The 12,515-nt window shown below is 34.9% G+C and overlaps 1 protein-coding gene across 1 annotated transcript; it reads right to left on the bottom strand.

Moving 5' to 3' along the window:
* Nucleotides 1-350: 350 nt before the first annotated feature.
* Nucleotides 351-778, bottom strand: LOC112835201 (small ribosomal subunit protein eS26-like). Its single transcript, XM_025886755.2, has one exon. It carries the CDS (start codon nucleotides 772-774, stop codon nucleotides 427-429), a length of 348 nt encoding a protein of 115 aa, XP_025742540.1. The 5' UTR covers nucleotides 775-778; the 3' UTR covers nucleotides 351-426.
* Nucleotides 779-12,515: the final 11,737 nt, after the last annotated feature.

Genomic DNA, 12,515 nt, shown 5'->3' with positions numbered 1-12,515 from the left:
CTTTCAAGGAGTTGGCCCCTTGGGCGCTGGTTCACAGTTTGAGTGCAGCTTATCTGAAACAATCTCAAGAGGAGATCTTATTTCCACTTTGGACTTTATGAAATCAACAAAAGGATTAGTTGAGGATGATTTAACTCAAACTATGAAATGAAACATACAGTCTTTTCATTTAGGTAATTTTGCATGTGACAGCCCATTATTGGCAGTCCATGTTTGGATAATTTCCAATTCTTATTTTTTAAGTTTTAATGAGAAAAAAAGCCCTAAGTAGCTGTGATTAAGGACATTGCCACAGTTCTGCCTTGTTTGGCTTCTAACTTTTTCTTTCTTTCTTTCTTTCTTTCTTTTTTTTTTTTTTGAAGTGTAATCGCCATTTATTTTTTTTCTGGAGAATAGCTTTTCTTCAGTCCTTAAGGACTTAGCCCCTTACATGGGTTTTGGTGGAGGTCGTGGGGCAGCACCCGCAGGTCTAAATCCGGGTGGGGGTGTTCGGTCCTTCCGTGCTTCACGAGAGCGATTCCTGACTACCTTGCTGTGAATGGCACAACTCACACAATAATGTAGATTCACATACAGCTTGGGAAGCACAAAGGCATCGAAGACACTCGCTTCAGAAATGTCCCTGACGGCGGCGGCCTCTACCACGTTCCGAATAACGAACTTCTTAATGGTCTTATCCTTGTGCACACAACGGGCGCGGTTCGTGCAGTGAATAAGCTGCACGTGGCCGCGGCCCTTTTTGTTAAGACCATTATTCCTTCTTTTCTTGGTCATCTTGGTAGCGAGACCTGAGAGCTTTTTCTCTTATTTTTACATAATTTGTGAAATTTGGGGGAGGGTTTGTTGCTTTATATCTTGTAGATTGCATCAGTCATTATTATTCATCCCAGGACATTCTCAGTTCTTTTTTAGCAGGGTAATTATTTTTTCAAGGTTCTCGGCTAGATGCTCACTGTCTATCACTGAAAATCAGGAAATATCTATGGCTCTGTTTGCCCAGTCTTCCAACTTTTTGACTCTAAGCACTCCCTCTGTATGAAGCCCAGCTCTCTGTGCATTGTTTGGCCTGCAGGATTGTGGAGAGCTTTCTATTGACTCCTTGCCTTAAAGAGAGAATCTTTCACACTGAGCCTGCCCTTCAAAAGGACATCCCCCACTCAGTAGAGTCTTGCATATCAAAACATTTTCTACATAACATTAAACATCTCCCTGCAGTGCTGTTTATTTCCCATTTATTATTATGTCTTAAGGTTCTCTTAAATGTCTAGTTAAATCCTGCTGATATTAAGAATAAGGGACTTTTTCTCAGTTTACTTGCCCCCAGATCAATGTGTGCTTGTATGTGTATTTTATTTTGCATTTAATTTTTACTCTATCTTTTTATTTAAGATTATTTATTTATTTATTTATTTTGAGAGAGAATGAGTGAGAGATGGAACACAAGCGGGGGAATGGCAGGAGCAGAGGGAGAAGCAGGCTCTCTACCGAGCAGGGAGCCCAACATGGGGCTCGATCTCAGGACCCTGGGATCATGACCTAAGCCTAAAGCAGATGCTTAACCACTTGAGCCACCCAAGTGCCCCAATTTTTATTCTAACTTCTTAAAACTTTCCTGCTTTTACTCTTGTTCCATAATTTTGTCATGTTGTACACATTTTATAGCATGCATTTCACAATAGTAAGATGATCAAAGCCACTTTTACCCTTTGAAATTTCTAATTATTTTACTCAACAATGGATAATAGATTGTTCGATATGGCTTATTAACAATTTCTTACTCTTTCAACACTATTTATAATTTCAAAAATAATAATAAAGAATTCCTTACTGGGTATATGGATATATACTCTCAGAATCATTCATCTAAAGTTTATCTGAAAACTCTTTACAGTGAAATATCTATCGGATACAATGATGCAATCAAATACGTACTTCTCTACTGAGGAGTATAGGGGAATATCAGATATAGTATGAAGTAAATTCTGGCACATTAATGATAGTGTAATATAGATAGAGAGTTTTTCAAATTAATGTAAGTAGTGATGATTTTAGGTAAACTGACTCTTTTTAATTATTTCATTAATAATGAAGATCTATAATCATGATAATACCATTTTAAAAGGATTTAAGCCATAAAACTGTCCAACTTCAGTTATTCTTCTATTAATTTTTCTTCATAAAGGGCCCTCAAAATATTTCTAAGTCTTCATTTATACTTCAGGCAATGGTTTGGCTTACCCTTCTGTCCTCCTTAATTGTAAATAAAGCAACTGAATTATATGTAGCCATGAGTATGTAACTGTAGTACTAAATGGTAAACAAAGCTTTCCACTAAGATATCCTCTCATCACTCTTTTTAAACATTGTACTGGAAATCCTTGCTAATGCAATAAAGCAAAACATGGAAATAAAAGTATGCTGGTTGGAGAGGAAGATATAAAACTGTCTTTGTTTTCAGATGATATGATTAGCTATATAGGATAGCAACAAAAAAAAACTCTTGGAACTAATAATATATTATAGTACTGTTGCAAGATATGAGGTTAATATGCAAAAGTCAATTGTTTTCCTACATACCAACAATGAACAAGTAGAATTTATTAAAAACAAATACCATTTACCTTAGCACTCCCAACAAAAAAATACTTGGGTATAAATCTAAACCTTGGCTCATGCCTGCCTTCCTCCATCTTCCAGCCTGCAACAATGGGTCGACTTCTTCTCTAGTCGTTTCCCTCTGAAACATTTAACTGCCTCTCTCTACTGCTTTTAAGAACTTACATGAGTAGATTGGGCCCACCTAGAGAATTCAAGATGATCTTCCTATCTCAAGGTCTGGTGCCTTAATCACAACTTTAAAGATTTTTATTTATTTATTTGAGAGAGAGAGAGAGACCATGCAGGTGAGTCAAGGGAGGGAAAGCAGGAGATAGACAGAGAGAATCCCCAGCAGACTCCTGGGCTGAGCACAGAGCCTGAGGCAGGCTTAGGGCAGGGCTCACCAGGGGGCTCTATCTCAGGACCCTGAGATCATGACCCTGAGATCAAGACCTGAGCCGAAACTAAGAGTTGGACCCTTAACTGACTGAGCCATTCAGGCTCCCTCACTTTTAAAGTCTCTTTTGACATATAAGAGTATATAGTCACAGTTTCTGGGCTGAGGATGGGAACATTTTGGAGGGAGGGCATCATTCTGCCTACCACAGCCTGTGTAATTAAAGTGATAATAAAAGAGAAATATGAAATAATAAAAAATATGTGATTAATTTTTTAAAGTTATTTTAAAGGAGAAATAACAGGAATGAGAGCACAAATGGGACAAATAGAAAAATAAACCAAAGGGAGAAGATCTGAACTCAATGAAAATGAAAAATGTGTTACATGAATAGCTTAATATATTGTGTAAGTTGATTTAATAATTTTTGCTTGCCCTTGAAAGAACTCTAAGTCAAACTAATATCACTGATGAATTTTTCTAAAACTTTAAAGAAAAAAAAGTTCCAAACTTGAAAACAGATTTTCAGAGAATAAGTGAAGAGATAGGATTTTCCCACTTATTTTATAAGAAATATAGCATAATGTTGATAGCGAGACCTGCCAAGGAAATTAGAGTAAAGAAATAGTTAAGAACAATGTCTTCCTCTGAGGACACTTGTGCAGATTCAGTAAAATAATACAGGTAAAGTTAGCTGGGAGAAAAAGAGGAAAAAAGAAAACTATAGGTCCATATTTCTAAAATTTTTAAACCAAAAGTTCTTAGGAAAAATAATTCATCCAGTGTACATAAAATGAATCTATAATGATCAGTTAGGTTTGTTTCAAGGACATGCTATTGCTTTTACAGAGAAAAACCATTCAATATAAATCACCAATTAACACAATATAGGAAAAGATATGTGATCATGTCAGTAAAAGCAAAAAAAGAATTTACTGATATTCAACACTTTTTATACTAAAATTTTTCATCTACTACCAAATGGAAGTGAACTTTATTAAACCGGTATAAAATATCTATCAAAATAATACCTAAGAGTTATTACCAATGCTAAAATAATAATTATGTTCCCTTTGGTTGGGAAAACTATGATGATCACAGTCACTTTTACTACTTGGCATGGTCCTGGAAGTCATCGCCCAAACAGTCAAGGAAAATAAATTTAAAAAGAATACAATTTGTACATACTTCTATAATTGAATATTGCACTGAAATGAGAAATAAAGTACTAAAATACACAGTCACATGAATAAATCTCACTAATGTAATATTGAGCTGGGAAGCCAGGTACAGAATAGAAGATTCACTATTATTTTATTAATAGGATGTTCAATAACAAGTGATTCTGCTCTAACTAGCAGAGAGAGTACTGTTTGCCTTTCAATGAGGACACATTAACTGGGAAAGCACAAAAATTAGCCTTCTGTGTGGTGGTAATGTGCTGTATATTTACCTGTTTGTTGTTTATATGGCTGAAATTAAGTGTAAAATTTCCCTCTGTTAAATTCACATTCTTTTCTGTTTATCTGCTCAAATCCGTGTTTGTAACAGCAGCATGTATTTCCAAACACTTTTAGTTTTATAGTGAAAATGGCATAGTTTCCCACAAGGAAACTGGCAGGTAGGAAAATGGGGTTTGAAGGAAAAACCTCAGCCATGAACAGGGGTCTCATGTCAAAGTGTGTCTGAGGGGGTTGTTCTTGAAAACCTGTATGACGGTATTGTTAATGTCTTATAGTGTACTTTTAAAGGGCCAGGTTTTTGTGTTTGTGTTTTTTTTTTTTTTTTTTTGAAATTTTTGTTAGGTAGTATAGGAATCATTCATGCCCTGTAATGCTGATAGGTACCCGGGCTAAATATTTTAGTCTCATCTAGAGTTGTGCTATATGTGTATCATTTCTATACTAAGAAATATTTATTCTCTCCCTTATGACTGAAGACTCCTAGGACGGTATAAGGTATTTCAGCGATTGCTCTAAAGAGCAAAATGGATGGTTAACTAAGATAAAGTACTCTTTGGGAGCTAATTCCTTTGCAGTTGCATTATGATCAGAGTTTTTACTCCTTAATACTTACTTGTAAGCATTGCTGACAATAGAAAATAAGAAGACATATTTTTCCTTCAGAACAGTTCTTGTGTAGGAGAGTCAGGAAGAGGGAATTGAGATCTACTGTTGAGAGGTTTTCTAGCACATCTTGAATACCTAGGAGGCTTCATACAAATAAGTAAACCATTATCATTCGAGATGATAAATCTGAACTGAGTGAAACTTCCTACCTTTTGGACTGCCCATTATTACTAAGAAAATCTTAGGGTTTTAAAAATAGAAACACACTCTCACGTTACTACAATTTGAATAGCTTTACAAAGTTGATTTATATAATTTCTTTTCTGTTATATAAGCATCACATATTTAGAATATCTTGATTAAATCTAATGTGCACATTCAGTTGAATTAAATGTAACCAGTGAGAAATAAGACATTCATCAGCATGCCAGGTTTGGATAACTGCAAGGTTAGTGGGGCAGAGCCAATAAACATATTATGGAACATAAAACCCCTATTATAGATCCCTCATACCAAGACATATGTATTTTAGGTCTGAAGGATGGCATGAAATGTGATCTGGCCCATCTGAGTCATAATTAGCATATCTCCGAGCTCTGAAGTCTTAGTGAGCTAGGCTCGCTTGGGCACCACAGAATGATCAGTGTTGCCCGTCTGTATTGCACCTGCTCAGTAATTGCTCAGTCCTGCCCATGGCTACCGTCTTCTTGCTCTTTTTAGAGAACATTGTTCTAACATGGTGAAGGTATATTTTGGACTGTGTGTTTCAGTCTCGAATACATGTTTTCTCGAATTTAAAGAAATAGAGATGATATCATAGGAATAAAAGCAAGTTGGAGCTTTGTCTGGAAATTGGAATTCTGAATTTCCTCATATATGCTTGAAGGGGCCACATGAAAGAAGAACCTCAACTTCTGTCTCAGTACCTGGAAAAGTAGAATAGTTACAAAACTGTTCTTCTCTGACTTGTCTAGAAATAGTTTTGTGATTATTAGTGATTTATTTTTAATTACTTAAACCTCGCCAATGTCCTCAGAGGCCTCAGTTTACTGTTTAGGGCTTTGGCCTTCTACTGCCCTGGAGAAGAACAACGGCTGCTAGTCAACTCGACCGAGAACGGCGGTGCCCTAAAACGACAAAGGCGCCCAATCAAGCTTGAGACATGAGATCAATAAAGCAAACTGCAACACACAATGAAAATCTATTTGCTGTTTGTTTTATCGATCTTTGATGAAGCCACATCGCATGTATACTGTTTAGGATTAAATGTGTGTCCTTGTGTGTGGTGTGTTTCCTCATGGATGAAATTGGTTACCGTGGGAAAGCAATGTAAAAGCATAGTAGAAAAGCCAGGGTATCGGATTGAGTGACCTTCTAAAACCTGTATCACCACTTGTAAGTTACTTCCGTTGCCTTTGTTAAAATTTCCTCATTTGTAAAATGAGGGACTAGAACTCCCTAACTCATCTTGTGGTTATGATGGTCTATGAAGATAATGTCTGGCCAAGTGTTTATTTACATCGGTGCATTAAATATGGCCATATTCGGCAACGGATTATTTTACTAGACAGAGTTACTAAACAATATGTCCTTTCTAGAGGGGACTGGGAGTCTTTCAGAAATATTCAGTCAGTCTTCATTAAAAAAGTACAGAATTTATAGCAGAATTAGTCTTTGAGTTGGGTCATTGCTGATTCTTTATTCACCAGCTCATCAACATTAAATGTTTGATTACAAATTCCATACTATCTACTGCCTTATTTGTATGAGCCCAGATGAGATGGTGGTGGGCAAAGCACATTTAAGTAAATGTGGGAAGGAGGGACTCTATTCACTGCATTACTGGTACAAGTCATGTCGGTGACTGATAAGTTATCGGCCAAGGAATGCTTAGTCGTATAACATATGTTCTACCATCTTCAAGATCTGAACGGATGGATTAAAGAAATGACATGTCTGACTGTGGCTTATGCTCTTTTACTTTTTCATTTTTTTAAACTTTTTGTCTTATGTTCTTTTAAATGAAGATGAAAAGAAACTAAAAAAATGTTACTTTGCTGGAACCTAAGTCTTCAGATGTACAGAGCATTTTTTTAAAAGATTTTATTTATTTATTTGACAGAGAGAGAGACACAGCGAGAGTGGGAACACAAGCAGGGGGAGTGGGAGAGGGAGAAGCAGGCTTCCCGCCGGGCAGGGAGCCCGATGTGGGGCTTGATCCCAGGACCCTGAGATCACGACCTGAGCCAAAGGCAGACGCTTAATGACTGAGCCACCCAGGTGCCCCTGTACAGAGCATTTTTACACTACAGGTGACTACTACATTCTCAAATACAGAAAATATTTTATAATTGTATTTTATAAATAGCATTGGCAGAAAAATACAAATATTAACAATTTCCAATTCAAAAATATTCCTAATATCTGATTAGATTATTTTATTTGGTCTTTTAAAATACAGTTATATCTGAAGTAAACACAAACTAGCTCATGGTTTTGTATATGAGAGGGGCGAACCTGCTTTCTAGAAGTAAGTAATAAAAATGAAAAGAAAATGTAAATCCAAATTCATAGATTTTTATTTTCCCTCTGGAGTATATCAACTAGATTCTATATGCTTTCATTTCCTTTCATTCCACAAATGTTTACTGCCTATCCTGAGCTTGAATGTTAATAATATTAGGTGAAATATGTAATATAAAAATGTGAAATGTCAACATCTAAATGACTATAACTAAAATAATTATAATCTGTAATATACAAAATATCAGAATATTACAATAGGTTACATGACAACATACTACATAATTCTCTGCTAAAAGAGTGCAATATGTATAAGTAATATCTAGTATGAAATTACATTAATCAATTACTTCATTAATTAATAAGTATAATACCCTATTTTAAGTCTGGTAACAAAAGGAAATAAAAATAGGATGACCACTATATCAACTTTAATATCAAGTACACTTTTGGTTTTATATTCTCAAGGGTATATTCCTTGTCCTGAATATTAGAAAAAGAATGAAAGATTTAAAATATGTTAGAAGGGACCACTAGATTTTATTTTTAATGGAAATAATATTTATTATTTCCATTAAAAAAGAAATGGACTATTAGTTCCGTTCTTAATCTCATAGATCTAGTGTTGTGAAGAAGGAAATTTTTTATGCGCATTGACATACAACACTGAATTGTGATTTCCATTCTCTCCTTAGTCTCAGTACCGTAAATGCCACTGCCGTCTGCAAGAGTAGCTTCTAATCCTATGGGAGTTGCCAGAAACTTATCTAGTTGGAAGGGAAAAATTTCCTTGCTCTAGGGAAAGTGTGTGTGTATATATAAGAGAATGCCCATATGCACAATGACATGAAGTAAATTTGACCAAATCAATACATGTCAAACGTTTTCTTTTTGTTGTAAACTTTCGAGTGGAAAAAAAGAAAAAAAAAAAGTTTGGTGAACACATATCTGACTTGGGTCTCTCTACAGGTATCAGAACTTGAACTTGTTAGAGATGCAGATCTTATGCAGTTGATTTTATGAATTTATGTCTCTTTGTCACATTGTTCTCGTTTTATTGAGATCTTCAGGAAAGAGCAAAATTAAATTCAAATGTTCAATTGATCATGTATCAGAATCGTATCCTTTAAACTTACTTTTATTCTCTTTTCTGCCTTCTATTTATAACCCAAACTGGTAGTTATCTTTACCACTAACAATGTGATCTATGGACTAATCTCAACACCTTGGCCCCATTCTGTTCAAAGTTTATTGACGTGAGTAGGAAGGGAGATATATACCTAAATCTAATCTAAAAGTGCTTCTAAAGCCATGGATAAACTAGATTTCCCCAAGAGTTTCAGAGTGAAAAAATACTAAATTATTCCTGATACTTTACAGGAATATTTTTTATATGCTTTTTTTTTAGTAGGATTCTAATTTAGATAAGTCCAAAATTTAACATTTCTCCTTACCATGACAATTTGGATCAAATGTTCCCTGTCAGCTGATGTTTGCCCAGGAAAAATTATGAGGAGATGATTGAACTTACACTTTAAAAAGAGAACGAGGGGCACCCAGGTGGCTCAGTCAGTTAAGTGTCCAACTCTTGATTTCAGCTCATGTCATCATCTCGGGGTCCTGAGATTGAGCCCTGCATCGGACTCCACACTCGGGGGTGTGGGGAATCTGCTTGTCCCTCTCTCCCCATACCCTGCCCTGCTTGCTTTCACTCTCTCGCTCTCAAATAAATAAATAAAATCTTTAAAAAAAGTAAAAAGAGGAGATTTAAATTTGAGAGCCCATGTTTCAAGCATCATTGTTCGTTTTAGAAGGGGTTAGACGGTTAAGGACAGCAGCAGTAAATAGCAGAAGCAATATCAAATCAAATCTCTTGTCTGACAGTCCAGACTTCCAGGAGCTAATGCCTGCTAGAATTGCAAAGTGTGACCAATTTTTCTATTCTGAATAAAACTCCCATTTTATTAAGTATTTTGGTAAAGGATAATGGAGAAGCTAATAAAAATAAATCCTTGATTGCATGATCAGATGGAAATTCGAGGAATTAAACAGAATGTAAAAGTGAGGGCACTTCGTATATAGTACAATACATACACACATTATCTATCTAAATATATTATAATATATGCATATATAAATGTATTACCTTACAAAGTTTATATTAATGGTTAGTTAAGGATAGAATTTTTGAGACTGGTATTAGAAAAGGGAAGATGTTTTTATTTAAATTTTCAATATGGTTTAACAATTTAAATGTTAAAAAAAAATCACAGAAAAAGAATATGCAAGTGAACTATTATGTAAGTGAAATACCTAAAGCCAAAAGCACTCAGGATTGGAAGGCTATTCAGCCCATTGTTGATAGTTCCCTCTCCTATACCACAAAAGATGCATCCATCATAGACCCAGTCTCCTACAGTGACAGGTCTTCTCTTTCTTGAGTCTGCCAGGTTTCCCATCTCAAATAGTCACCCTGGATACATTATGCTAGTTTTTACTTAAAGGGATTCACATTTGTTTACATGCTGTATCTGGGGAAAATCTTCCTACTCTTGACCTTTACATTTCTGAGTAAAAAGGAGCACAAATTCCTTTCTGCCCCAAGGCTGCACACATTTTCTGTTTTGGAATAAATTACAAGCATTCAGGGGAAAATTATATATGATTCAACATTATTTGAAGAATCAGTAGGAAATAGTTGATAAATGGCTGAAAATAGGGCTCTGAAGGACCAGTCTAGGACTGGTATATGAAGTGAAACCATTGACATGGTTGAATTTCCTTTAAGAAATAGGTGTATAAGAATATGCAGATAACATGCGAAGGAAAACACAAAGAAATTCTGACAGCAGGAAGACCAAGGGGGTGTTATCAGAACGATAGGGAAGCAAAAATGTAAGGGTAACTAATCTTGTCATTGCCTCAGGAAAAGTGAAGTAACGTAATTGTTGTTGCTCAGGAGAAAAATCCATTAGATTTTGTATTGGATGAGGACACGAAAGATGAAAACAGAAACACTTTTAGTGAAGTGGCAGAAGGCAGAGAATAGATTACAGTTGGTGGAGAAGCAAAAGTTCTAGACCACTTCAAACTAAAACTTGTGTTCTATTTTTGTTTGTTCAGAAAACTGCATTGTAAGAGGTGCTTAGAGACTCAACACCACATCCAGAGAATAATCATCATGTGGGACGATTCAAAATTCTTACATAAAAAAAGAACATAAGAGAAGAAACTGAGGATATTTGGGTTAGAGAAAAAAAAATGCCATTATGGATGATAAGTATTTGCAAGACATTTACATGTAATAAACATTGAATGTGTTTCCAATGTTTCCAGAGGAAACTGATAGAGGTATTATTTTGAAATTAAGAGATACATATTTGAGAAAATAAAAAAAGTTTATATTGAAGATGAACTCGAATATTTCCATCAGCTTCTCATTTCAATGGGCAGGGCTGGTGCATTCCCCCCAAAAAGCATAAGGAAAATAGTACGATGGTAAGTACTATGGTTACTACGGTCAGGTTATTTAATACCTCCATCGCTTCATATTATTTTCATTTTGTGTGTGTGTGGTAATAACATTTAAGATCTACTCTCTAGCAACTTCAAGTATATAATACAGTATTTGTTTACTCTTGTCACCATGCTGTACACTAAATCATTTCTTAATGTATATGTGTATCAAATCATGTTGTGTACCTTAAACTTGCATGTTTTATGTCAATTATATGTCAATAAAACTGGAAAAAAATAAAATGGTAATTTGTGAACGGACACAGGAATACTCAAAAACAAAAGGTACCCTTCTGTATGTCTCTGCTGTCTTGTATATTTCTGGCAGTGAAAAAGTTGCCATCATATACTGAGGGAGGTAACATTTCTTAAGTGTAAGCAGCCATGTTATAAAGATGGCATATTATACCTGAAAATGTTGCAATGCAATAGGTAGAACTTTGGTTTAGAAAAGATGTTATGCTTACTGACTTCTTGGGAGTGTTTGATTTAGTATAACTGAGGGAATACTATACTGATAAACCCTGGGTATGTACATATAAATGTGTACATGCATATTGATAAGACATTTCCTCTATCTTTATTATGGTTTATGCCCTAACTATATTATTATTATAGTTAGTTAGACATATAAATATAAGAATATATGCAGTGTGATGGGTGTTTCATTATCTGTATGGTTACAGAGCATGTCTAAACAATAGAAGTGTGATTAATTTTTTTTTAGAAAGGGATGGGGAAGGGATGTGTTAGTCTGGAAGCGATCGGAGTAGATGTGGTATTTGAACTATAATTTAAGGTGATAGAGGACATTTTTAACTATTGGGAAGGAAATATGAGTAAGAACAACAAAAATATTATAAAAATATAGCATGTTTAAAAAAATCAAAGATATTTTGGAATGTCAAAAGCAAAGGATTTGTCAAGGAAAGTAGGTACGATAAGGGTGAAAAGTTAGGGGGTGTCAGCCTGAAATCACAGAAGTCCTGCAGGCTGGCCTTTAGAGTGTAAATCTTAGAGAAATAAGAATTTTACAAGTAAACAGTTAATTATAATAAAAGGTATTGATATACAGATTCTCAATAACAGATATTGGAAAAGTAATGCCTATACATCTAAATACACCTAAAAATAAATAAATTCCCCATTTTCCCTCAATGACTACAAGCTGGACATGTAAAATTCAGCAAAGTTACCTGTATATTTTTTAAATTTTTTTCAGTAGTTGGACTTTAATTGCCATAGTTTCATAAGGTCTGGTTTTTTTCTTAAGAAACTGTGGACACGAAGAAAAATGTAGGACAACACCATCTGAAATTGACATTTGTCACTAAGCTTAAACAAGACTGAATCACCAAAATAATGTATAATTCATCAGTGGTAGAGTAATCATATTAATGACTCATATCTGA

This window comes from Callorhinus ursinus, unplaced genomic scaffold, assembly GCF_003265705.2.
Source record: "Callorhinus ursinus isolate GAN/ISIS: 27379988/994484 unplaced genomic scaffold, GSC_fseal_2.0 scaffold11, whole genome shotgun sequence".
In the NCBI taxonomy this organism is placed as follows: domain Eukaryota; kingdom Metazoa; phylum Chordata; class Mammalia; order Carnivora; family Otariidae; genus Callorhinus; species Callorhinus ursinus.
This window is presented reverse-complemented; position numbering and strand designations above follow the sequence as displayed.